The following is a 27,273-nucleotide window of genomic DNA, read 5'->3' on the forward strand; positions in this document are numbered from 1 at the left end:
TTAAGCTTGCACGTACTACATGCAGGCAACTACTTAATCATCAGGAGAACTAATTAAGACTTAGAAGGGGTGGTCAATCTTATAATTGGCTCATGCATACTATCAGTGCATCGAGTAGAAATCCGGAAAGTAAGAAGGTCGGAATATGAATCTCATCATCGATATTGTCCTCATGCATACTATCTCAAAACGCCCAAGCCAATGGGATGAAATTTCAGTACGAAATTCCAAGGCAGATTTCCCCCCCTTTTTTCAAGATTTCTCTCCTCGTTTGAGTTTTCAAAAAGGAAAGCAGAAAAGCAATTCATGTGTTTACAAACAGATGAACAACTTGGTCCTTGTCGGTTTTTACATTTTACTTAACAAAGAGCACTAAAAAAAGATTTTTACTTAACAACCTAGGTCACTCTTTTCTACTTAATTGCCCTTTTTTCAGGGACTCGTTTCTACTTAATTGAAAGGCAGTGCTCCTGTCAGTTTCACGAAAGTATAGATGAACAGAAGCTTGCAATGGTGAAAACGTGTCGATGATGTGCGACAACAAGAACCGTATCAACAATGACGCGGAATGCCGATATGGTACGGCCAATACTTTGCTTGTAAGGAAACCTCAGGCAAGCCTTGTTTCTGGTTAACCGGCGATGAGTCGCCACAGGTTCAGAGAATAGCATCGTCGACAGAGCTCTCAATCTCTCATCACTCACACTGCCTTATCTGCAAGCACAGAATATGTCCAACTTGCCTGCTTTTTCTCTCAAGATTTAGCTGCTTGGGCTTTGAGAAACGCCCATCACCGTCATCGGCCTGGCCGTATCAGATATGAGGCGCCGCGATACCGACGACGGTGCCATCCTTGCTTTTTCTTTGACATCCTCACCGAATCGGTCCTCCTACAAAGCTCTGCCGAAGCAAGGAAAGTACGGAGAGAGGGAGAGAGAGGTGCTGCATGTGGCACCACACAGTTGCTACATGTATGGTGGTACAAGCATCTACATAAAGTCAGATATATATTACCAGGGTGTTTTTTTCAAAAAAACAAAATCTGCAGTTTTAACGCATGACGCAAACATCCGGGCACTTAAGAATGGAATATATGTCTTGATAGAGATATCCTTTATCCTCTAGATTTGCCTTGATGCTCTTCACCTGGAAAGAAAAGGCTAGTGTTATGTAGTGGCAATCTCCATAGCTAGCTCCTCAAGGATCTTATGGTTCTTCATCAATTCTTGGCTCCTCACCCTCTCAAGGGCTAGCCTTGGCTCCTGCAAGAAGAATGTGTAGTGCAGCTCTTCAGATCAATCTAGCACATTACCCGACATTGCCGAAAAAGGATAAATTCTCAAGTATACATGTGTAGCACGCTGACAGAAAGAGCACCGCTACATTTTATCTACAACTGAATATGCCAGAGATGCAGCAAATACTTCTGAAATGCTACTGGAGAGGTGTGGAAGCGCCTAGTAGTACATTTGAACAGTACTGTAAAACCACGTCAGTTATTTCCGAACGGTTCAAATTTGAAGTAAAACCACGTCAGTTATTTTCAAACGGAGGGAGTACTCGATTCTTATTCTTTGCCAAATTGACATGTGGATCACGAAGACCTAACCTAGCTACTGTACATTGCTGATGCACATATGCCAGCCTTGAGGTGCCAACACCTAAGAGGATCTTATTCCTTGGCTCTTTATTATTGTTTGATAAGCCTAGCTAGCTTGTTGATTACCTGGAACCCTAAGAACAACCAATATCATCCATGTGTAGTAAGTGTGCAGTCTCATCAGATCCTAACATATCACATTCTATCCTTCATCCTTGAACGACATTCTACCCAGTTTTTAAGGATTTAGATTCCAGTTTTGGACATGGACAGAAACTGACGCCTACTGGTAATAGCTGTGTCTATCATCACTCAAATGAATCGCCATCCTTTCATCTTCACCTTCGCCTTGAGAGAATCCTATTTTGCATGATTTTCTCCTTGAAATTCCAACCCAAGGAGAGCGATGCATGGCTTTTGTTGTCACGGAGGATGGAAAATGACAAGCATGGAAAAGGAATACAGGATATCAGGATGCATACTAGAATAATGATGAAAACCAAACCTCAACACAGCAGGCTCAAAAGGTTTGGTGTAAAAATCTAATAAACTTCTCTCAAATTGTGAGAATAACACAATCAGGGACCTGACAACAGCAGCGTACACACAATTCCCATGGATTACAGCAGCTCAGAATTCAACTCCTGGGGAATATAGCATATGCTGGGCTTCATCCACGGTGGTACAGAGTAATGGTGCTGTATTACAGATTTAAGACAGACTTCCAAGTAATCAAGCAACGCTGTTCGCAGCAAATACACTAGTAGCTGACGATTCAAGAGATGAATTGAATCTTGGTAGAATGGTAAAGCGGCAAAGGCCCAGGGATGGGGCTGACACTAGACGGGCAATGCCGCGAAACAATGCTTCTTCTATGTGTATGGTTCTGGCATTGGTTGCACAGACCAGGTGATACACCAGTATGATGTATTCTCTACAGGAGGTTGTCTTAAGATGAGTCTGTTGTCGACGGAGAACTGCTTCCTGATAAATCTGCAGGCCGCGACGTCGATCTAGTGTTGTATGAGTTGCAATGGCTGCACTTATGGCCAATCACGTGGAAGTCCACTTCTGAGACTTTGTTGCAGTCATTGCAAAGAACCCAAACCTGGAAATTTTAGCACAAGGGCAAAAACCACTGTTAGCCTGACTCAGCTACTAGATCCACACAAAAATACTCCCTCTGTTCCTAAATATAAGATGTTTTAGCATTTTTCTGATTCACATGTATCTAAACCCATTTTGATGTGTATGTTCACCAATTTCAATCCGCATAGTAGTCTACATTGAAATTATCTAAAACATCTTATATTTAGGAACGGAGGGACTATATGACTAATGTGTGACAGTTGGCATGACAATGGTCGTCTCATATCTTCAAAGGTTCAGATAGATCAAAAACACAATATGGGCCTATTCGGTTTGGAGGATTTTCATAGGAAACACATAGGAACAAGGATTCCAGAGGAAAATTTCCTATAGATGCATTCGGTTTGTAGGAAATGTGTACAGAAATATCGTAGGAATACTATTCATTTCCTCTGTTTTTGGAGGAAATTACACATCCACTCAAAGCTCATTTTACGCGTAGGAACGAGGCAAGTCAAATCCTTAGGATGGCAAGTGCCATGCTATAAAATTCCTATACTAGTTCTAATTCCTACATCATGAAATCCTCCAAACCGAATGAGCCCTATAATGGAACTTCCACCATTCGATGCTCATTTTCTGTGAGAAAGCTAATTTGTCAATAAAATAAGTGGCAGAAAATGGTTTCCGGGTGATTCTGAAAGTATGGCTAGTGAAGATGGTTTTGAATGTAGTATATATCAATGAGCAACATAACATTGGCTCGTGCACTAGCACAAACCAGTTTGGCAATGTAAGTTATGTCTGATTGGACTAAATAGTTCAATCACAAGAGAATACCTTGTAACGATATACAGGAGGCATAATTGTTGCTTCAATCTACAAAAGGAAAAGCAACTCATTATTGAAGCAAGCTCCAAAATATATCTAAATATTAAAAGCTGTCCAGAGCATCAATGCATCACAAAGTCAGAATACAATGAATATTTGTTGAGTGATTGTTGTAATGCACATGTCTGACATTTAGAAAATAAACGTTATACCTCTTGATCCAACATGCCCCAGTGAACTGTCATGTCAAGAGCTGTCTTAGAGCATATTGGACAAGTGTATCTGCAGCATCATAAGCCAATAAATAGTTACAACAGAAGCAACATCGGAGAGATTTTAAAAAAAAAGGAATAACTGGGTACACATATATCTCCATGTTAACGCAAGTGGAAGGATTTACTTATTATGGTCCACCATCTCAGCGAAACAGTCCATGTGCATCGTGTGTCCACAGTTTAGAACTCTTGTTCCTTTTAATGAATCAAATAGATACTGCACAGAAAATTTCACTATAAACATCTCAATAGTTCCAATAAGTGGAACAGTACAAGTTCCTGATGTTACCTCATAACAGATTGGGCAGTTCTGTCTCATTGAATCCTCCACACACTGATGGTTATCACGCAATGCAACAGCGTAACATGACCCTATTTATTGCAGAACAAATAGTTACGAAATTGAACATATTGATATTAGTATTACTAGAATTCATCCTGCACATCATATGTACCGTCGGCAGATTTAAATACAAGTGAACAAAGATAACTTTTTAATTTACACATTCTTTATTGGTAAATTTTCTATAACCTAGACATTACATGACTAGGACTAGATAGTAGACAAACTGTAAACAAATAGGCTCATGAGATCATCGTCAGCTGTTTCCCATGATTATTAAGGCAAGATCCATTGCAGTTACAAAAAGAACACAAGTTGATTTCAGTTCCAGCAGGAGAACGGGAAGTTTCAGGAAAAAGTATTTATGCTACTGCATCATGTAGATTACTCAAAGGCACAAATCAATCATGGCATTGTCATGAGTCTGGAACAAAAGTTAACACAAAGCCAGCATGATTATAGCATACCACACTTTGCACAGTGGAAGTAGTTTTCCTTGCCGCCAACCCTGGTTGATTTGAATAGAAACAGGGTTAAGACTTTGCTTGATAAGATAGAAGTGAAGATAGTGTTTAGAGCTCACCTGCATATGCCGCAATCATGGCAATGGTACTGCCCTTTCTCTGTCTGTAGCAAAAGACACTGCATCAGCTGATACGAACCACACTAAGTACATAAACACAGAAAACAAAATTGAGACATACGTCGTCATCATAAAACTTGCATACATCACAGAAGTATTCTCCCATATTGACTCCACATCTTACACACACTTGTGACACCTGAACAACACAAGAGTTTTAGTTTGAGCATAATGACATCCTACGAGACATGATTGCAAAGTAAAAAAGTTTGTACTAGTATTTAAGTCGTACCGGTTGTTCAGTATCACAGAGTACACACACTACCTGTAGCAGAAAAGGACAACCGGTCATTCAGAATTTATGAACCTGCTGAGGTCTACAGATTGTACAGAAAAAGAAAGGGCTTGCGAGGCATACTTTTTCAACATCCTGGCGACATATATTATGCCGATCACCCAAAGCCTACAGTGAAGACAATGCCATCAAAACTAGTTAAATTCAATAAATGCAGTTTGTTGCTCGTTAGCTGCTCTATGCAAACTGTCAACATCTAACAGTTGCCATTTTTCAAAGGGAAAGAGAACCCTCCCAGGGTGCCTTGGTGGGCACACATGGTTGTGAACCCACCCACCCACCCGGGTTCGAGGACTCGCCCCACTTTAAGTTAGACGTCCTCCCCCTTGGTCTAATTCTTTTTTTTCAAGGGAAGATGTTTAAACTCCAACAAGAGTGCCACGGAAAGGACCAAGCAAAGGAGCGAAATCGCGCCAAGAAATGCGTCAGACGCCACGGAAAGATGGGGCAATTACATGGAACAAATATGATCCCTGGGAAGAGCAAATCGCCCCACTTTAAGAATAAGTCAGGGAGGCGTCTTCCCCCTTGGTCTAATTCTTTTATTTGTTTTTTCCAATGGAAATGTTTAGACTCCAATAAGAGCAACTGTTCTCAATGAGTCTGACAAGTTCCCATTTTGCTAATTTACAGTTTTGATCTATTAAGAACATTAACTTATGTTTATACATTTATTTTGCCAGCACCCTGAAGATTTATTTTACCAGTTATTGAAATCTGACACGACGACTTATCGTGCATAACTTCAACCAAACAAGTTGTCCAAGATTAAATGAACGAAATTAAGATCAAAATTTAGAGCCATAGTGATTCAATATCGACGAACCAACTCAACTTGCAAGGTTGCCATGTTAGACTTGTTTGGAGTACGGACGATGGGGCCTTTATGGGGGATTTAGTTCCCTCTCAAGCACGAACTAACTCTACATCTTGTATCGCTTGTTACAAACAAAACAAGGTGATAGTGCATTAGCCAATAATTGTTAAGCATCCCAGTGAAACTGTACATGGAGTAAGTGATGCTAATTACTACACGGCCATGGTGAGTTGGTTCCCACATGGATGAGCACGGTAATTATGCGGCCGTGGCGAGGAAAACAATAACTAGCAGCGTACCGTGGCGTGGTTAGTTGGTCTCCACATGGATGAGCACGGTAATTATGCGGCCGTGGCGAGCAAAACAATAGCTACTAGCAGCGTACCGTGGCGTCGTTGTGGCAATGGCGGCAGGGGAACACCTCCTTGCAGCAGGGCGCTACGATCTTGCATCTCCGCCGATAATGCTCGCACCTGCGCAGACCAGAGATGGATCACGATGTCCCGCGAGACGAAGCAATGAACCAATCGGACCAAGCAAAGGAGCGAAATCGCGACAACGGGCGCGGCAGACGCCACGGAAAGACGGGGCAATCGCGCGGAATCGAGCAAATTCGATCCCCGGGAAGGACGAATCGCAGCAAAAGGGGGGAGGGGAGGGGAGGGGACGCTGCCTAACCCGTGCTCCATCTTGCCCACGTCGCGGCGGCCCACATCTCCGTCGCCCGTGGCCTCGTGGGCGAGGTCGTCGTCGGCGAAGTGCGTTCCCCCCATCCCCGGCGGCGGCGTCGGCGGCGAGAGGGTGGTGGTGGGGAAGGGGAAGGGGAGGGAGGAGTCGGTGGCAGAGTGGTAGAAAGGAGTAAAGGAAGGGGCCTATGGGTCAAAATGGCGCGCGATACGAAGAGGGAAGGAAGGAAGGAAGGTGGAGGCCGGCGCTCCGCTAGGCCCCAACCCTTTTTCTTCCCTCTTGTTTTATTGGTCCGGAGCCGGAAGAGGAAGGCCGTCGCCAAGCCGGGAGTTGGACCCACTGCCTTAATTGCTAACTGTCCCCTCGCATCATCATCTCAGAAATTGTGGGAGATGGATTTCAGGATTTTCCATGTAACGGGTAGAATAGAATAATGTAACTAGAAATATATTCAAACTTCAGAATGGCAGAAGTTCAAGTTAAAACTCAATGAACAGAAAGCACATTTAAACTCGATAAACTTGCAACTGAAGACTTGCCGTAGGGATGGGATGCTGACTTCACATTTTCTAAAATGGATGATTTCTAATGCACATCTTTCAACACAATACAATCACAGATGGTTACATACACATATATACACTTATTTGTACGCATACACATTTTACTCCTATGAGCACTTCTGAGACATTGAGCTGACACAACATCATAAATTTGACGAAGTCATCACAGGAGCCTCTTGGTCAATGGAAACATCTCAAGTATGGAAGCTAAACACTGGTCTGTTGGTTCCACCACAAAAAATGTAATCATCTAAGCTATGCTCAGCTCAACCCTTACGGATGCAAAATCCGCACGAAATTCGTGGACAAAAAACGTGCAGGGTTGAACAGTGAAATTCAGGTGGTGGAAAAGCACTGTTATGTTAGGCAAGTCCTGTAGTCGCCTACTGCACCTTTTTTAATGGTCTGTTTGATGCCAACTTGTCAAGGAAGATAAAGAGATGAGGTGCGCACATGGCATGGGCCGCACGCACGCCAGCAGAGGAAGATGGCGAGATGCATCTTTCTCGCACGCACCTCCTTCCCTTTCTTCCTCCACCGGCTGCTCTACTTTATTCATTCAATTCCAAGTTTCAAACCGACAGAGTTCCGTTCGCTTGCACTCTTCCCTTGCACTACCATCTCATTTTTTTTGCTTGTTTGTTTGTTTGTGTGTATGCACCTGGTTGTTGAATTCTACTATTCCCGCTTGTATATTAAATTCATTCCTTCAAGGAGATGCGGAATTGCGTTTGTTCCAAACAGGTTGCTAGGAAAGTAGGCCAAGGGTCGATGTTCCTCTTCGGCGAAAGCGGAGTCGCTTGCTCAGAGTTTAGGAAGGACAATGACCCATGACACAGTGGTGCACATTGACCGATGACGCAGTGGTGCACATTGACGAAGCCCTTTTTCTTGAGGTGTATGGGGGGTTTCTTGTGTGGCACTCAACTGTTTGTAACAGTTTTAGTCCCTTTTTCGTTAATTAACCAAACAACTCTCTTCTGCTTAATGAATGGATGAGGTAAACCTTTCCCCTCCGTTCAGAAACAAAAAAAGTAGGCGGCTTCCAGTTCGACCTTCATTACCAGATGTGCAGTCAACAACAACATAGAGCACTCGCTTCATATTATCAACTTATTGTCAGTCCGAAACAATCTCCGGTCTACAACATCTACGTATGGGCTAGAGATGAACAGCTAAATTTCCAATTGTGTATTGTACAGATTAACATCCAACGCTCTCTTGTGTACACTGTAAGACCACGACCAAAAATAATGAACCAAACTGTCGATGAACATAGTCTTGCAGCAACGGCTCAACGTAACAAGAACTTCGACAGATTCCATCAACGCGGTTCAGGCTATGCGTTTGCGGGTGCATCGGTCTGCATGTCGGCACCAGCTGGTTCGGCAGTGGTTCCCGCGTCGCTGGTCACCTCTGGCTCAGGGCCATTGGTTACAAGTCCGTTCTCAGAGGCCGCAGTCCCAGCACTCTCGATCGACGGTCTTCTTTCAATGCCTCCTGACTGCCTTCTCTCGATGCCTTCCAACTGCTTTCTCTCGATGCCTCCTGACTGCTTTCTTTCTATGCCTCCGGACTGCCTTCTTTCGATGCCTCCTGACGACTTTCGATCAATGCTGCTGATCCCAGAGCCTGATCTTATAGGTAGTTGGCTGACAGCATCCAATAAGCTGGGGCACTCTGTGATCAGCACTCCTCCGTTGGGGTAGCATCGTCCAAAACATGCAGCACAATAAGGATATGCGACCTGAGATGAGATAGTGAACTTACATATGAGACTTCTCTGAGTCAAAAGAGAAATATCACAGAACTGGAATTTAGATCTGGTGGGTGTTGGGCCTTCAGCATATCCTGTTTTCTTTACTTTTCTGGAGGTAAACTTTTCCCCCCTACTTCCATATGTGGTGCTTATGAAGCTTAAGTTACCTCAATAAATGCCTGGCAAAGTGAGAGGAAAAGGGAAGACTCATTTCCACGCAGCATCCGCATGGCATTGTATCTGACTAGGGAGTCAGAAACTGCTTGCAATCCTTTCACCACCTCCTGAGCAAGGACATGCTTCAAGCTCAATGGTGCACATGGTTTTAGCTCATTCATTGCTGCCGAAACACCTGCATCCAAGAGTATGAAATACGGACATGTCAACTTGTATACTCACTAGCACCATTAGAGCCAACACGTGAAGAATAGAAGTCAATTTCTGATAAATGTTACCAGTAAAACATACCATTAACAAACACTGCGAGAGGTGGATGCTCCATCAAAACAGAAGGTGGTGTCACATCATCAGAAGTATCATCCACAGCTCCATTTGTGACAAAGCCAATAGATGGCATCGGCACCCAACGATGTGAATCCAAGACAACCTAGCATGATTAGAAAATTTTATAGTGGTGTTAATTTATGGTGCTACAGTAATAATTGTAGGAGAAAGAGTGTAGGGAATTACAGAGTATAATTTGAAAGAACGAAGAAAGTGTCAACAACCTTATAATACGAATTCATCTTATGTTTATCTAGAGAAGAACGGAATAGCATGTCCAAACACGTAGTACATAGATGCTTACCTGAAAATTCTCAACCGCTGTACTCATATTCTTCGAGAATAAATTTAAAACCGCACTGCAAAGCAGATAATGTCAGGAAATACAACCCCTTTCCAGCATAGACAATAAATTTTAATAATCAAATACCAATTACTTTTCAAAAATTGGTGGAAGCAGGCAACGGAAATCCAGTCCAACCAAGCCGAGACCCATCGCACAATACTGCAAGATGATCAAGTGATAAAACATTACAAAAGATTCAAGCCTTTGGTGCAACTGTTACTCAGCTAGAAATTCAAACGAAAGCAAATGCTTACCATGCAGTTTTCAAGCATGTTTGACAGGGACCCACCTTCTGTTATATTTGGCAACATAACTTGAAGAGTGGTGAGGTGATTACTAACTTGGTGCATTGCCCAGCTGAAAAGCAGCCCACCGTCGCTACTCTCTTCACTTCCGGATTTATCATTATTGAATATTGCTCGGTATTGATTGACAACATCAAATAGATGTGTCCTGTGGCAAGACACCATGCCTTTCAGATAATCATATACATTCCTTTGGTCCAGATCATCAAGAATCCCAGAAAGCCAAGCTTCCCTGCATCTCAGGAACTAGAACTTATATCAGAGTTAGGAGGCGAAGACAAACAAATTGTATTCTAACCCCTGTTATGACCTATAAAAAAGAAGCAGTGTAATGTCATAACTAATGTCTGCATTATTAATAGAAAAAGAGATTCTACCATACAACTAAGCATACTTGGTAACTCAAGAGACATGATAACCAGAAACAAATACTCATAAACAGAATGGTACTATCAAATAACTTGGAAGATTCAGAATACCTGTAGGCGTAATTCTGATTCACTGAACACTCCAATCCGGCGCAAATGTGCGACAATACGGAGGCATTCGGGTAACTGTAGGCGATAAAATGGACCAGACTTAGATACAAGTGTGCAGAAGATATTAGACAGATCAAGCAATCGTGGGCAAGAAATGATACTATTGAACACAAGGAAATACATTTACCACTACATGATAACATAATATACTTATAGCACTCAACTGCACAGAGGACAGCACAGAACAATCTGGGCCAGAGTAAAATATGAAAATGGTGCTTGACATAAATAGTCGACAAGCATCATCACCTGAATATTTGATCGAAGCTTTTGGAGAAGCTGAGAAATTAGTGATTGTATCGTCTTCTTGACTTCAGCAGCTAATCCTTGGATGACAAGTAAACTTCAATTGAAATAGCAAACAGTTAATGATTTTAATGACGGACCACAACAAAGTATTATGTTACTCGACTTACTCAGGGTGCAACTTCGAAATTTTACTAACAGAAGCTTCTAGATCGAGTGCCTCATCATAGTTCCCATTCCGTATGCATCTGTAAGCAGCAGCTTGTTGTTAGGGATTCATTATCGGTACAACATTTGAAGCTATGCAGTACAGGACAAGAATATGTGTCTATAATCCATACAAATTAAACAAAAACCAATGGCATATCAACAACATCAGTCAACTCAAATATGAAGCAAATATCCCAAGGAAACACTAACAATGCATGTCACATACGTGTCCATAAGTTGTGGGATTTCAAGCAGGTCAAGCAAGGTACTGTGGTTGGCTAGTAATGTCTGATTGAGCTTCCTCTCTTCCAAAATTTGATGTGCTGACTCAACAAACTCGGTGCAACCAGATGTTAAATTGGGTATCTCCTCTACCTGCAAAGAGTAAAAAAGATATTGTCAAGCATTTCATATTTTCATTTCCTACTTCCAACATGGCCTGAATCATACATAAGTCGTTATTGGATGAAGTAAAAGCTGCATAAGGACATGTACTTAATTTTAGCTCCCACCGTTGGCAGTAAGAAATGAACAACACTTGCATAATTTCCATTTTGCAGTATTTAGTGACAGACACTGGTTCAACAAACAATGGTAGTGGTTTTTCAGAGCAAGGTGATGCATAACATTAACAAATATGCATGTGGACTTGATCATTTTTCCTTGCGGTGCATATAATTATGGTCATGTTAATACTGTTAAAATCAATCACATAAGAAGCATATAAATAGCTAACAGTTTAGAGAAGAATGTTAGAATGTATGGTTCATAAGAGCCAATCAAATTTCTCGACCACACAGGAAAGCCAAACAACATTTGCGGGCAAACAAATAATTGAAGGTAATTGTTTCGTGTTTAAAATTGGACTCACTTGTAAGAAAGCAAGCAAGACAAATTCTCACGCAGTTATAAATAGGCAATAAACTGATGGAAACAAGAAGAAAAATGTGATTCCCACAGCAATCACAAGTGACAGCACAATCACATTTGCAGATGAACACACAGCAAAAACTACACCTCACATTTCCTGTTGCAATATCAAAATGAGATCTACTAACTATATGCCTAGATCATCCACCTCAAATTGCAGCATCCATCGGATCACTCAACCTAACTTTGTTCGATTTTCGCACAACAGAGTTAGTTAAGTTGAGATCTACTTACTGATCCATATAAAAGCAACAGATGTTTTTGACGCTAAGGTCATACAAAAATGGTACATGCTGCGACGGGCTGAGATCAGCTGACATTACCAGTGCCTCGAGGTGCTTGTCGAACCCCTCGAGCTGTGCCCGCACGAAGGAGAGCGCCTCGGAGGCGGCTATAAAGGCGGCGTAGTTCTCCACCGCCACTTCCTGCATCTGCCGCCGCACCCGCTCTCCGTCCACCCGCAGCAGCTCCGGCTCCTGCGCCGACACGAACATTACCACCAATACATCACGAGATCACTATTGCCACCGATTATGGTAACGACTACGGAATTTACGGGGCGCCGCAAGCGGGAGTGATCTCGGGGGCGTACCTTGTGGAGGCGCTCGATGGAGAAGGAAAGGAGCTCGGAGACGTAGGGCTGGTAGGCAGCTCCGGAGAGCGGAAGCACTGAAGCGCCTTCCATGTCGGCGCCGGCGGCGGGAAGTTCCGACGAGTGGCGGTGGCCCGCGTCGAGGAGGTCCATGGCGAGCGAGATCTGGAGGGAGAGAGTGGAGAAGGGAGGTTGGGGATTCAGCGGTTGAGACCCTCGGGGTTTTGTTCAGTTGTTCAGTTTAGTCCTTCAAAATTTTAGAATTTTAAAATAGTGGCATAGTAGGAAAATTTATTTTTAAATGTTTTTCTAAAGGGCAGCGCTAGGCGCCGGCGCACCGGCCCAAACGTTTCGGCCGGTCCCCGCGCAGCCGCACGATTAGTGTCCCCAGGACCGCACGATTCAGCGAGCTATCCTCACGCGCGTCCCCTTCTTCCTCGCTTCAGATTCACCATATCCTCCGCGGTGGTTTGCGCGTAGCACCCACCCCGCCGCTCGCTGGCTCACCGCCGCCGCTCGTCGGCTCACCGCGGCTGCCCGCCGGCTTGCAGGCGGGACACGCCATGGCCGCTCGCCCCGCTGGACAACTGCAAAAAAAATCTGTTTTGGCAGGTTCCAGCAAAATCAATTGTTGTTTCCAGCAAAAAAACACAAAGGTTGCAGTAAAAAAATACGAACACAGTCTCCGCCCTTGCCACCCAGCAAAAAAATCAGCGCGAGCACCACCTCGCCGGTGGAAGCAATCCCATGAGCCAGTTCCAGCAAAGAAAAATACAGGTTCCGGCGAAAATCAATTACAGCAAAAACACTTCCGTCTTAGCAAAAAATTCAACATGCAGGTTCCAGCAAAAAATGTTGCTGGTAGAAGCAAAAACTAACGATCGTTCCAGCATCCCTGTTGCCCAGTTCCAGCATAGTGACCATCCCCGCTGCCCAGTTCCAGCACAACCATAGCAGCAAAAAATCAAAAAAATCCGCTTGTAGCAAAGAAATAGCCGGTTCCAGCAAAATTTGACACTAGTTCCAGCAAAAACATGAGCCGGTTCCAGCAAAAATTATCTTCGGTTCCAACAAAATCATAACATGGTTGTAGCAAAAAATCGACTGGAAAAACAACGATGTCATGGAGATGGATGTAGCACAAATGCACAAAACACCGATAGTAACAAAAACCAAAAACGATTGTAGCAAAATGGTTCGCCGGTTCCAGCAAAAACTAACGTGGCCACGAGCACCCTCATCCACCGTCGTGCCATGACCCCTGCACATCGCCCCGGGTCGCAGCAGCAGGAGCGCCCCCCGTCGTGGTCGCTCGCGCTGTGGGGTGGACGTTGGGGCTGTGGGTTGGCTTTGGGTGCAGGGGTCCGGCGGCTGGCAAGGCGCGGAGGAGACGAGAGAGAGCTGGGATGTGCATCATGGTGGATTTGGTAGTCTGAAGCAGAGGCGGCCGGGGAAAAATGAAGAAAGGAGATGAGGATAAGAAAGGAGGAATAGGGAACAGCGGTGGTGTGGGGCCCATAGTGATTCGTCCTGCGAGCGCGTGGAAGGGTGATGTGGGGTTGAGCGTTTGGGGCCGAGAGGATGAGCCCACACAGGGCCACACGATCGCCCTCGATCGAACGAAGCGTACGCGACCGACGAAGCATTTCCGTCGGCGCGCCGCAGGGAAACGTTTCCCTTTTCTAAAAGGAAATGATTAGCATTAGCCGGCCGATCATGCATAGCGTTCCACCACTTGTGCAACCGTCAGATCCAAGTTCCATCGGACGGTGCACAACGTACATCTTAGTGCAAAACACCTTATTCGTGGCACCACATGACTCAGTTCGCGCGCGACGCATGCCTCTGCCATCTTAACATTATTTCTGCAACACTATCCAAAAGTTCTTTCGCAACAACACACATGCTTCAAAAAAATAAAGATGAAAAAAATATTTCATAACATCATCTGTGTTGCAGAAGTCGTTTTGCAACAACACTCATGTTGTACAAAAGTTAAGAGAAAAAATTCTGCAACATCTGTGTTGCAGAAGTCGTTCCGTAACAACACCAATGTTGCAAAGAAAAAATGAGACGAAAAAAACAATATTTCTGTAACAGAATCTCTATTGCAAATGTTTCTGCAACATATAGTCTGTTGCAAAGAAGGATTCTGCAATAATGTGCTTGTTGCAATGGTGAGGAAAGACCTGTGCCGCTGGATAACGCTGGATCAAACGACTATCGAGGCGGCGAATCTTTTAAAAAGATCCGCCGACCGACGCGTAGCGGCCCCTTTTTCTAAACTGTATAATCGCAAATGTTCAGTACCAAGTTTAGGTCGCAAAACTTGATGAACCGATTCCATCACAAGGAAGCTAACCATCTGAGCTATGCTTAGTAGTTATTTTTAAATGGTGAGTTTACCCATTTCATTTAAAAAGTTAAATAACGAATGATGAAATTTAATGTTTTATCTAAATGACTCGCAGTCGTTTGACTACAGGTGCATGGACGTGATTTCTTCAGCAGTTCACCTGCAAAAAAGCAGATTTCAACAACATTTAAGACATGGGGTGGACATGCCCTTTTTCTATTCCTGATGCACTCGCACCCTTTCGCCCATATGATAATTGGGCAGAGTGATATTGGGTTCACTTTAGAGCGCCATTATCCATTCAGTAATTGTCGTCCTCGGCGGGAATGCACCCCTCTCACTTCTTCGGTGTTACATGATACGTCTCAAAGGTATCTATTTTTCCAAATACTTTTGCTTTTGTTTTGGACTCTAATTTGCATGAATTGAATGAAACTAATTTGGACCGATGATACTTTCAGCAAAACAACCATGGTGTTGCTTTTGTGCATAAAAGCTCTCAATGTGTGTTATCAAACGTCACTTCGTAACTAGGTGATCATAAAGGTGCTCTATAGGTATCTCTGAAGGTGTTTGTTAGGTTGGATGAATCGAGACTGGGATTTGTTGCTCCGTGTGACGGAGAGATATCTTTGGGCCCTCTCGGTAATACAACATCATAAGAAGCTTCATGTGACTAATGAGTTTAGTCACGAGATCTTGTATTATGGAACGAGTAAAGAGACTTGCCGGTAATGAGATTGAACTAGGTATGGAGATACCGACGATCGAATCTTAGGCAAGTAACATATCGCCGGAAAAAGGGAATCTCATATGGGATTGACTAAATCCTTAACATCGTGGTTCAACTGATAAGGATCTTCGTTGAATATTTAGAAATCAATATGGGCATCCAGGTCCCGCTATTGGTTATTCACCGGAAAGGAGTCTTGGTCATGTCTGCATGTTCCGAGCCCGTAGGGTCGCACGCTTAACGTTCGGTAGCGCCAGGGTAGTATTGAGATATTAATAGTGGAAATCCCAAAGGTTGTTCGAGTCTCGGATGGGATCCGGGACATCACGAGGAGCTCCGGAATGGTCCAGAGGTGAATATTTATATATGGAGTTGTTGTCGGGATCCCGAAAAATGTTTGAGTTTTTTCAGTATTGTACCGAGAAGGTTCTAGAAGGTTCTGGAGTGGGGCCCACCTACATGGGGGACCCACGTGAACGTGGGTGGTGGGAAAAGTCACCACACCCCTGGTCTAGGCGCACCAAGATCCTCCCTTAAAAGAAATAGTATCGTATCCAGAAGGGATAAGATCAGGATTCCTAAAAAGGGGGATAGCGATCGGTGGGGAAGGAAGGAGAGATTTCCTTCCTTCCCCTTTGGCCAACGACCCTAGGGCCTTGGAGGGCAAGCCACCAGCCCCCTCCAAGTCTATATAAAGGTGGGGAAGCGTTGGGGCAGCCACCCTTCGACCCTTGCCCATTACCTCCCCCAACTCCTCCCACATTTCACCGGTACACGCTTGGCGAAGCCCTGCCAGAACTCCGCTTCCACTCTAATGCTTTTTGGTCTACAAGGGTATGTTGACACACTCCCCTCTTGTTTCTATACATCTCCTAGATTAGATCTTGGGTGTTCATAGGAATTTTTTTGATTTTCATGCTTTGTTCCCCATCAGTGGCATCATGAGCTCGGTCTATGCGTAGATGTACATGCACGAGTAGAACACAAAGATGTTGTGGGCATTGATGTTCAAATTGCTTACTTCCCTTATCTTATTTGGATTCGGCGGTATTATGAGATGAAGCGGCTCAAACCAACCTTACTTGTCGACGCACAAGAGACCGCTTCCACTGACTGACATGCAACTTGTATTGCATAAAAGTGGCTATGCGGGTGTCTGTCTCTCCTACTTTAGTTGAATCTGATTTGACAAAGGCGGTCCTTGTAGAAAGTTAAAAGGCAACTTGTATATCACAATTATGGTTTTGCATAGATAAGAACGGTTCTTATAGTTTGCCCTAGCAGCCACGTAAAAATTGCAACAACAAAATTGAGGATGTCTAACTTGTTTTTGCAGGGCATGTTGTGATGTGGTATGTGTTGGAAATATGCCCTAGAGGCAATAATAAAGTGGTTATTATTATATTTCCTTAATCATGATAAAGGTTTATTATTCATGCTAGAATTGTATTGACCGGAAACTTAAATACATGTATGGATACACAAACAAATACCGTGTCCTTAGTATGCCTCTACTAGACTAGCTCGTTGATTAAAAGATGGTTAGGGTTTCCTAACCATAGACATGTGTTGTAACTTGATAACGGGGTCACATCATTAGGAGAATGATGTGATGGACAAGACCCATCCGTTAGCTTAGCATATGATCGTTCAGTTTATTGCTACCGCTTTCTTAATGTCAAATTATATTCCTTCGACCATGAGATATGGTCAAGATATGATGTGATATATGTTGACGTATGAGATGATCATGTTTTGCAATAACTTCACAACTTGCATGTCGATGAGTACGACAACCGGCAGGAGCCTTAGGGTTGTCTATAATTATTGTATGACATGCGTGTCCATCACTAAGCACCATGTAATTGCTTTACTTTATCGCTATGCGTTAGCAATAGTTTTAGAAGCAATAGTTGGTGATACGACTCTGGCGCTACGATAGAGATCAAGGTGTCGTGCCGGTGACGATGGAGATCATGCCGATGCTTTGGAGATGGAGATCAAAAGCACAAGATGATGATGGCCATATCATGTCACATATTTTGATTGCATGTGATGTTTATCCTTTATGCATCTTATTTTGCTTAGAACGACAGTGGCATTATAAGATGATCTCTTCACTTAATTTCAAGATAAAAGTGTTCTTCCTGAGTATGCACCATTGCCAAAGTTCGTCGTTTCGAAGCACCTCATGATGATCGGGTGTGATAGACTCTACGTTCACATATAGTGGGTGTAAGACAGTTTTGCACATGCAGAAACTTGGGTTGAACTTGACGAGCCTAGCATGTACAGACATGGTCTCGGAACACTGGAGCCTGAAAGGTCGAACGTGAGTCATGTAGTAGATATGATCAACAAAGAGATGTTCACCATTGAGGACTACACCATGTCACGTGATGATCGGACATGGGTTAGTTGATTTGGATCATGTATCACTTAGACAACTTGAGGGATGTTGATTTAAGTGGGAGTTCATTAGTAATTTGATTATTTGAACCAAAATTTATCATGAACTTAGTCTTAATAGTTTTGCATATCTATGTTGTAGATCAATGGCCCATGCTACTGTTCGAAATATGATGGTAGCAACTACACAAACTGGGTTCGCAACTTGAGGATTATCCTCATTGCTGCATAGAAGAATTATTTTCTTGATGCACCGCTAGGTGACAGACCCGCTCCCGCTAATCTAGACGTTGTGAACGCTTGGCAAACACAGAATGATGACTACTCGATAGTTTAGTGTGACATGCTTTATGGCTTAGAACCGGGGCTCCAAAAGCGTTTTGAGCACCACGAAGCATATGAGATGTTCCAAGAGCTGAAGTTCATATTTCAAGTTAATGCCTGGGTTGAGAGATATGAAGTCTTTAACAAGTTCTATAGATGTAAGATGGAGGAGAACAGTTCTGTCAGTGAACACATATTCAAAATGTCTGGGTATCATAACCACTTGACTCAGCTGGGAATTGATCTTCTAGTTGGGAGTGTTATTGACAGAGTTCTTCAGTCACTGCCACCAAGCTACAACGGCTTCGTGATGAACTATAATATGCAAGGGATGACGAAAACGATTCCCGAGCTCTTCGCGATGCTAAAAATCAGCGGAGGTAGAAATCAAGAAGGAGCATCAAGTGTTGATGGTTAACAAGAGCACTAGTTTCAAGAAAAAGGGCAAGGAAAGAAAGGGAACTTCAAGAAGAATGGCAAGCAAGTTGCCGCTCCCGTGAAGAAGCCCAAAGCTTGACCCAAGCCTGAAACTGAGTGCTTCTACTGCAAGGGAAATGGTCGCTTGAAGCGAAACTGCCCCAAATACTTGGCAGATAAGGATGGCAAAGTGAACAAAGGTATATTTGATATACATGTTATTGATGTGTACCTTACTAATGCTCGTAGTAGTGCTTGGGTATTTGATACCGGTTCTGTGACGCCCCAAGACCGATGCTCGAGAAGACTTCCATAGGTTCTGGGTTTCTCCGTGTGTTTCAATTTTGCTTGCTCCTTTTATTTTTGGCATTGCATCATGTCATCATGCCATCATATCAATAATTTTTGCAACTCAACTAAATAAACCGTATGGATCTTTGATGCGTTTAAATTGAGGGAACTCACATGGTGGTTTCTCTTTAAAACATACCCTCTCGATATTTAGGGAGATATTATAAAATATTCCTTTATTTTGGAATTACCTTTAACACACTAGCAAATAATCACATGTCTTTTCTGCTTCAAGTTTGGCCCCAAACTTTGCCCATAATTTCTTTCATCGTTTTCCCGATCTCCACAAAATTCCGAACATTTTTGGACTCTCCAAAAATGTTTTCCTAATTCAAACTTATTAGAATCACATTCAAATATGTTCAAATGCAATCCTTCCAAAATGGTGTCAAATGTATTTTCTTGGATCAACCTCATTTTGTTAGCCCTAGAAAAATTGGTCTCCTGCACAAATTCTTTCTCTATCTCTTTCTTTCGCTCCTTTTCTTTCTTTGTTGTTTTTCTGAAAGAAAATGGCAGAGAGGATTTTTTTTAAAAAGAGAGAGAGAGGAGGGGAGTCAGCCCAGCTGGGCCTCCCAGCCATCTACGCCTAGGCCCATTTGGCCCAAGGCCATCCCGCCGCCCCAGCCCATCCTAACCCTAGCTCGCCATAACCCCTCTCGCTCCCTCGATCCTTTCCTCTCGTTCTCTCCCTCCCACGGCGCCGCCAGCCTCCCTCGTCCTCCTCTTGATCGCATCGCCAGGGAGAGGAGCGCCCCTCGCTCATCCTCCTCCAAACCTCGTCGTCCTCCGCTCATTCTCCTTCCTCCCGCGTGGCTCCTCTGCACCAAGGCCATGGCCTCGCCGGCCGGCCATTGAAGTTGCCGCCCGTCTCCTTGATGGTAGCCAGGCCACCGCCGCGCCATCTCGATCCCCTCCTCCTTCATCCTCCTCCTGCGCCGCCCTGCAATCAAAGAAGGAGGGAGAGCTCCACACGCATAGGGCCGCACCCTCGATCCTCCATCTCTCTCTCGTGCCGACCCCCATCTCTCCCTCCAGCGCCCCTCATCCTCCCTCCTCCTTCGGTCCAGGGAACCAGGACGGAGCCCGTCGGCCTCCTCGCCGCCGTTCACCTTCGCCTCGAGCTGCCGGAGAGCGCCACCGCGCCTCCTGCCATGGCCTCCTCCTCGCCTCGAAGCCCTGCGCCCTGGGCTTCTTCCTCGCGCTCCTTGCCATGGTCACATGCCCCTCGAACCAGCAGGACGATGCCCTGCCTCGCCGTCGTTCGCCTCCGGCGAGCATCCGCAGAAGTTCATCCACCTCCCCATGCTCCTGCTTCCTCTCCAGCGCTGCCCCTGTTGCCTCTTGTTCTTGGCCGCAGAGATCCTTCGACGACCCATGTACCTCGTCGTGACCGCTTCTTGTCGTTGGATTGCCGTGATGTAGCCCCGAGGCTCTCCATGATCACTGCAAAATTCCACCTCGGCACCACTTGCACCCCCATGATTCTGTGATCCTTCGTTCGCACGCCAAGACCGGACCCGTCAAGTACAACCACACCATGTTGATACGGGAACCACTACCGTTGACCTCCGAAGAACAGGGTTTTGCCGAGTACCCCTTCGTTTTGTCAAGACCATCAAGTCCCTCGACGACAAGTGCACGACTACGCGGATTGTACCACGTACCCCTTCGTTTCGACGAGATCAGCAAGTCCGAAGAACACCAAGTTCGACGACGCTCTCCGCCCGAACGACTACCGCCGACGCGTACCTCTCCGTCGTTGTGGGTTTCGTCAAGTTCAACGGTGAATCCCGAAGCCCTCGTATTCGTCAAGTCCGAAGATGCAAGTATCACTCCGAACCATGTACGACGACCGTCGTCGAAGACCCATGTAACACGAACGTCAAGTTCGACTACCGTCGCGTGAACCGCTACTTCCACTACGAACGTGAACGATTATTTTCACTATGAACGTGAACGACTACCATCGCGAGAACAACTACATCCCGTCAAACTCGTTCCGCCCCGAAAACGCACGCTTCAAAGGTATAATGTCGAGACGACCGTCGTGGACGAATGTTACGTGATGTATGAGTTGCACCCTTTGTCTGCACCATGTCTGTAGTGTCTCTCGCTTCCATGCCATCGACTCATGGGACACCCGGTATCCGGGAGCGTCCTACCATCTTTTGCACGCATCCGCACACTTCTCCTTTGCATCAGTATCTCAATCGAGTTACCGGAATCGGGACGTTGTCGTGGCACCATTTTTGTTATCGTTGTCGTGGCACCCCTTTCTTTCTGCCACGATGACTAATGCCTCGTATCTTATCATGTCAACGTTTTCATAAATACTGCATAAAACTTGCATATGTCATTCGCATCATGATAATAACATTTAAATGTTTAAAATTGTTGTTGCACCAAATTGATAATTGCATATGGGGTTTACCGGATTTGTTGTTCGTTATATCCGGACCCATTTAAATTGTTTAGATGGTATAGTTTTGTTATGCTTCACCTCTTGCCATTCTTAACAACATTTAATATTGTTGGGTACTTAAACGGGAGAGAACTAAATAATTGTTGTGGTGTCGTCAATATGCAACTCGTTGCATATTGAGCTCCACTTAACTTGTAGTTTTGCTTGTCCATTTTGCCATGCCATGCCTCCTTAAACCGGACATGCATCATTCTTGGTTGTGCATCATGCCATGATTATGTGTTGGTTGTTTACTATGTTGTTTGCTTTCCTTCCGGTGTTGCTTCTTCGGGTTAGTTCCGATAACGCCGCGTTTGTGAGGATCTGTTCAACTACGTTCGTTTGTCTTCTTCATGGAATCGTTCTTCTTCCTTGCGGGATCTCAGGCAAGATGACCATACCCTCGAAATCACTTCTATCTTTGCTTGCTAGCTGCTCGCTCTTTTGCTATGCCTATGTTGCGATACCTACCACTTGCTATATCATGCCTCCCATTTTGTCTTGCCAAGCCTCTAACCCACCTTGTCCTAGCAAACTGTTGTTTGGCTATGTTACCGCTTTGCTCAACCCCTCTTATAGCGTTGTTAGTTGCAGGTGAAGATTGGAGTTTGTTTCATGTTGGAACATGGATATTTGTTGGGATATCACAATATATCTTATTTACTTAATGCATCTATATACTTGGTAAAGGGTGGAAGGCTCGGCCTTATGCCTGGTGTTTTGTTCCACTCTTGCCGCTCTAGTTTCTGTCATACCGGTGTTATGTTCCTTGATTTTGCGTTCCTTACACGGTTGGGTTATAATGGGAACCCCTTGACAGTTTGCCTTGAATAAAACTCCTCCAGCAAGGCCTAACATTGGTTTTACCATTTGCCACCTAAGCCTTTTTCCCTTGGGTTCTGCAGACTCAAGGGTCATCTTTATTTTAAACCACAGGGCCAGTGCTCCTCTGACTGTTGGTCCAAACTAGAGCACCTTGCAGGGCCATCCCTTGGCAACTTGGGTTACGTCGGCTCCTGTACGCTTAGCTTATCCGGTGTGCCCTGAGAACGAGATATGTGCAGCTCCTATCGGGATTTGTCGGCACAGCGGGTGGTCTTGCTGGTCTTGTTTTACCATCGTCGAAATGTCTTGTAACCGGGATTCCGAGTCTGATCGGGTCGTCCTGGGAGAAGAAATATCCTTCGTTGACCATGAGAGCTTGTGATGGGCTAAGTTGGGACACCCATGCAGGGATTTGAACTTTCGAAAGCCGTGCCCGTGGTTATGGGCAGATGGGAATTTGTTAATGTCCGGTTGTAGAGAACTTGACACTTAAACTTAATTAAAATGCATCAACCGCGTGTGTAGCCGTGATGGTCTCTTCTCGGCGGGGTCCGGGAAGTGAACACGGTGTTGGAGTTATGCTTGAACGTAAGTAGTTTCAGGATCACTTCTTGATCACTTCTAGTTCACGACCGTGTTTTGCTTCTCTTTTCGCTCTCATTTGCGTAAGTTAGCCACTATATATGCTAGTGATTGCTGCAGCTCCACCTCACTACCTTTTCCTGTTGGGGAACGTAGCAATAATTCAAAATTTTCCTACGTGTCACCAAGATCAATCTATGGAGTCATCTAGCAACGAGGGAGGAGTGGATCTACATACCCTTATAGATCGTGCGCGGAAGCGTTCAAGAGAACGGGGTTGATGGAGTCGTACTCGTCGTGATCCAAATCACTGATGATCCTAGCGCCGAACGGACGGCACCTCCGTGTTCAACACACGTACGGAGCAGCGATGTCTCCTCCTTCTTGATCCAGCAAGGGGAAAGGAGAGGTTGATGGAGATCCAGCAGCACGACGGCGTGGTGGTGGAAGTAGCGGGATTCCAACAGGGCTTCGCCAAGCGCTGCGGGAGGAGGGAGATGTGTCATGGGAGGGAGAGGGAGGCGCCAGGGCTCAGGTGTTGCTGCCCTCCCTTCCCCCCACTATATATAGGGCCAAGGGAGAGGGGGGGGGGGCGCAGCCTTGGCCCTTCCTCCAAGGAAGGGTGCGGCCAGGGAGGAGTCCCTCCTCCCCAAGGCACCTCGGAGGTGCCTTCCCCCTTTAGGACTCTTCCTTCTCTCATCTCTTGGCGCATGGGCCTCTTGGGGCTGGTGCCCTTGGCCCATATAGGCCAAGGCGCACCCCCTACAGCCCATGTGGCCCCCCGGGGCAGGTGGCCCCACCCGGTGGACCCCCGGGACCCTTCCGGTGGTCCCGGTACAATACCGGTGACCCCGAAACTTGTCCCGATGGCCGAAATAGCACTTCCTATATATAATTCTTTACCTCCGGACCATTCCAGAACTCCTCGTGATGTCCGGGATCTCATCCGGGACTCCGAACAACTTTCGGGTTACCGCATACTAATATCTCTATAACCCTAGCGTCACCGAACCTTAAGTGTGTAGACCCTACGGGTTCGGGAGACATGTAGACATGACCGAGATCGCTCTCCGGTCAATAACCAACAGCGGGATCTGGATACCCATGTTGGTTCCCACATGTCCCACGATGATCTCATCGGATAAACCACGATGTCGAGGATTCAATCAATCCCGTATACAATTCCCTTTGTCTAGCGGTACGATACTTGCCCGAGATTCGATCGTCGGTATCCGATACCTTGTTCAATCTCGTTACCGGCAAGTCTCTTTACTCGTTTCGTAACACATCATCCCGTGATCAACTCCTTGATCACATTGTGCACATTATGATGATGTCCTACCGAGTGGGCCCAGAGATACCTCTCCGTTTACACGGAGTGACAAATCCCAGTCTCGATTCGTGCCAACCCAATAGACACTTTCGGAGATACCTGTAGTGTACCTTTAGCCACCCAGTTACGTTGTGACGTTTGGCACACCCAAAGCACTCCTACGGTATCCGGGAGTTGCACAATCTCATGGTCTAAGGAAATGATACTTGACATTAGAAAAGCTTTAGCATACGAACTACATGATCTTGTGCTAGGCTTAGGATTGGGTCTTGTCCATCACATCATTCTCCTAATGATGTGATCCCGTTATCAACGACATCCAATGTCCATGGTCAGGAAACCGTAACCATCTATTGATCAACGAGCTAGTCAATTAGAGGTTTACTAGGGACATGGTGTTGTCTATGTATCCACACATGTATCTGAGTTTCCTATCAATACAATTCTAGCATGGATAATAAACGATTATCATGAACAAGGAAATATAATAATAACTAATTTATTATTGCCTCTAGGGCATATTTCCAACAGTCTCCCACTTGCACTAGAGTCAATAATCTAGTTCACATCGTCATGTGATTAACACTCACATGTCACATCGCCATGTGACCAACATCCAAAGAGTTTGCTAGTGTCACTAAACTAGTTCACATCATCATGTGATTAAGACTCAATGAGTTCTGGGTTTGATCATGTTTTTGCTTGTGAGAGAGGTTGTAGTCAACGGGTCTGCAACATTCAGATCCGTATGTACTTCGCAAATTTCTATGTCATCTTGTAGATGCAACTACTATGCTACATTTGGAGCCATTTCAAATAACTGTTCTACTTGGAGCTATTCTAAATTGTTGCTCCATTATACGTATCCGGTATCTCTACTCAGAGCTATCCGGATAGGTGTTAAGCTTGCATCGACGTAACTCTTTACGCCGAACTCTTTATCACCTCCATAATCGAGAAACATGTCCTTATTACCCCAAGGACAATTTTGACCGATGTCTAGTGATCCACTCCTGGATCACCTTTGTACCCTTTTGCCAGACATGTGGCAAGGCACACATCAGGTGCGGTACTCAGCATGGCATACCGTATAGAGCCTATGACAAAAGCATAGGGGACGACATTCGTCCTTTCTCTTTCTTCTGCCGTGGTCGAGCTTTAAGTCTTAACTTCATACCTTACAACTCAGGCAAGTACTTCTTGTTTGACTGATCCATCTTGAACACCTTCAAGATCATGTCAAGGTATGTGCTCATTTGAAAGTACCATTAAGTGTTTTGATCTATCCTTATAGATCTTGATGCTCAATGTTCAAGTAGCTTAATCCAGGCTTTCCATTGAAAAACACTTTCCAAATAACCCTATATGCTTTCTAGAAATTCTACGTCATTTCTGATCAACAATATGTCAACAACATATACTCATCAGAAATTCTATAGTGCTCCCACTCACTTCTTTGGAAATACAAGTTTCTCATAAACTTTGTATAAACCCAAAATCTTTGATCATCTCATCAAAGCGTACATTCCAACTCCGAGATGTTTACTCCAGTCCTTAGAAGGATTGCTGGAGCTTTGCATACTTATTAGCATCTTTCAGGATTGACAAAACCTTCCGGTTGTATCACATACAACCTTTCCTCAAGAAAATAGTCGAGGAAACAATGTTTTGACATCCTATCTGCAAGATTTCATAAATAATGCAGTAATCGCTAATATAATTCCAACAGACTCTTAGCATCGCTACGAGTGAGAAAGTCTCATCGTAGTCAACTCCTTGAACTTGTCGGAAAACATCTTAACGACAAGTCGAGCTTTCTTAATGGTGATACTTACCATCATTGTCCGTCTTCCTTTTAAAATCCATATGCACCTAACAGCCTTACGACCATCAAGTAGTTCTTCCAAAGTCTACACTTTGTTTTCATATATGGATCCTCTCTCGGATTATATGGCCTCGAGCCATTTTTGGAATCCAGGCCCACCATCGCTTCTCCATAGCTCGTAGGTTCATTGTTGTCTAGCAACATGACTTCCAAGACAGGATTACGTACCACTCTGAAGTAGTACGCATCCTTGTCATCCTACGAGGTTTGGGAGTGACTTGATCCGAAGTCTCATGATCAATATCATAAGCTTCCACTTCAATTGGTGTAGGTGCCACAGGAACAACTCTTTGTGCCCTGCTATACACTAGTTGAAGTGACGGTTCAATAACCTCATCAAGTCTCCACCATCCTCCCACTCAATTCTTTCGAGAGAAGCTTTTCCTCGAGAAAGGACCCGATTCTAGAAACAATCCCTTATTGCTTTCGGATCTGAGACAGGAGGTATATCCAACTGTTTTGGGTGTCCTATGAAGATGCATTTATCCGCTTTGGGTTCGAGCTTATCAGCCTGAAACTTTTTCACATAAGCGCCGCAGCCCCAAACTTCTACGAAATGACAGCTTAGGTTTCTCTAAACCATAGTTCATATGGTGTCATCTCATCGGAATTACGTGGTGCCCTATTCAAAGTGAATGTGGTTGTCTTTAATGCCTAACCCATAAACTGTCATGGTAATTCGATAAGAGACATCATGGTATGCATCATATCCAATAGGGTGCAGTTATGATGTTCGGACACACCATCACACTATGGTGTTCCAGGATGTATTAGTTGTGAAACAATTTCCACAATGTCTTAATTCTGTGCCAAACTCGTAATTCAGATATTCATCTCTATGATCATATCATAGATATTTTATCCTCTTGTCACGACGATCTTTCGACTTCACCCTGAAATTACTTGAACCTTTCAATAATTCAGACTCGTGATTCATCAAGTAAATATACTCAACATCTACTCGAATCATCTGTGAAGTAAGAACATAACGATATCCACTACACGCCTCAGCACTCAGTG

General features: G+C 44.5%; 2 protein-coding genes across 3 annotated transcripts; both read right to left on the reverse strand.

Moving 5' to 3' along the window:
• Positions 1-2,128: 2,128 nt before the first annotated feature.
• Positions 2,129-6,840, reverse strand: LOC125508201 (E3 ubiquitin-protein ligase MIEL1-like). 2 transcript variants are annotated; one of them, XM_048672808.1, is made up of 12 exons: positions 6,572-6,839; positions 6,279-6,366; positions 5,140-5,184; positions 5,014-5,046; positions 4,843-4,920; positions 4,722-4,765; positions 4,606-4,646; positions 4,085-4,167; positions 3,921-4,012; positions 3,733-3,802; positions 3,530-3,568; positions 2,129-2,708 (listed from the first exon to the last, which is right to left on the reverse strand). In XM_048672808.1, the coding sequence occupies exons 1-12, from the start codon at positions 6,664-6,666 to the stop codon at positions 2,550-2,552; spliced, it is 867 nt and encodes a 288-aa protein (XP_048528765.1). In that variant the 5' UTR covers positions 6,667-6,839; the 3' UTR covers positions 2,129-2,549. The 2 variants fall into 2 exon arrangements, with proteins under 2 accessions (XP_048528765.1, XP_048528764.1); XM_048672807.1 differs by having other exon boundaries at positions 3,921-4,167; positions 6,572-6,840.
• A 1,373-nt stretch (positions 6,841-8,213) lies between these two features.
• Positions 8,214-12,787, reverse strand: LOC125508202 (conserved oligomeric Golgi complex subunit 8). Its single transcript, XM_048672809.1, has 12 exons — positions 12,575-12,787; positions 12,306-12,458; positions 11,279-11,427; positions 11,013-11,090; positions 10,846-10,939; positions 10,537-10,611; positions 10,007-10,303; positions 9,844-9,911; positions 9,711-9,765; positions 9,371-9,509; positions 9,070-9,254; positions 8,214-8,890 (listed from the first exon to the last, which is right to left on the reverse strand). The coding sequence occupies exons 1-12, from the start codon at positions 12,725-12,727 to the stop codon at positions 8,483-8,485; spliced, it is 1,854 nt and encodes a 617-aa protein (XP_048528766.1). The 5' UTR covers positions 12,728-12,787; the 3' UTR covers positions 8,214-8,482.
• Positions 12,788-27,273: the final 14,486 nt, after the last annotated feature.

This window comes from Triticum urartu, chromosome 5 (genome assembly GCF_003073215.2).
Source record: "Triticum urartu cultivar G1812 chromosome 5, Tu2.1, whole genome shotgun sequence".
Lineage (NCBI taxonomy): Eukaryota > Viridiplantae > Streptophyta > Magnoliopsida > Poales > Poaceae > Triticum > Triticum urartu.

Excerpts from the sequence above, each read along its gene's own strand:
- LOC125508201 (XM_048672807.1), bottom strand. The coding sequence starts at position 6,666 with ATGGGGGGAACGCACTTCGCCGACGACGACCTCGCCCACGAGGCCACG. Across the intron at positions 6,367-6,571 it reads GTGGGCAAGATGGAGCACGG|GTGCGAGCATTATCGGCGGA; the intron begins GTTAGGCAGCGT and ends TGGTCTGCGCAG. Across the intron at positions 4,168-4,605 it reads CTTCCACTGTGCAAAGTGTG|GGTCATGTTACGCTGTTGCA; the intron begins GTATGCTATAAT and ends TGCAATAAATAG.
- LOC125508202 (XM_048672809.1), bottom strand. The coding sequence starts at position 12,727 with ATGGACCTCCTCGACGCGGGCCACCGCCACTCGTCGGAACTTCCCGCC. Across the intron at positions 9,255-9,370 it reads TCTCGCAGTGTTTGTTAATG|GTGTTTCGGCAGCAATGAAT; the intron begins GTATGTTTTACT and ends TCTTGGATGCAG. Across the intron at positions 8,891-9,069 it reads TTTGCCAGGCATTTATTGAG|GTCGCATATCCTTATTGTGC; the intron begins GTAACTTAAGCT and ends ATCTCATCTCAG.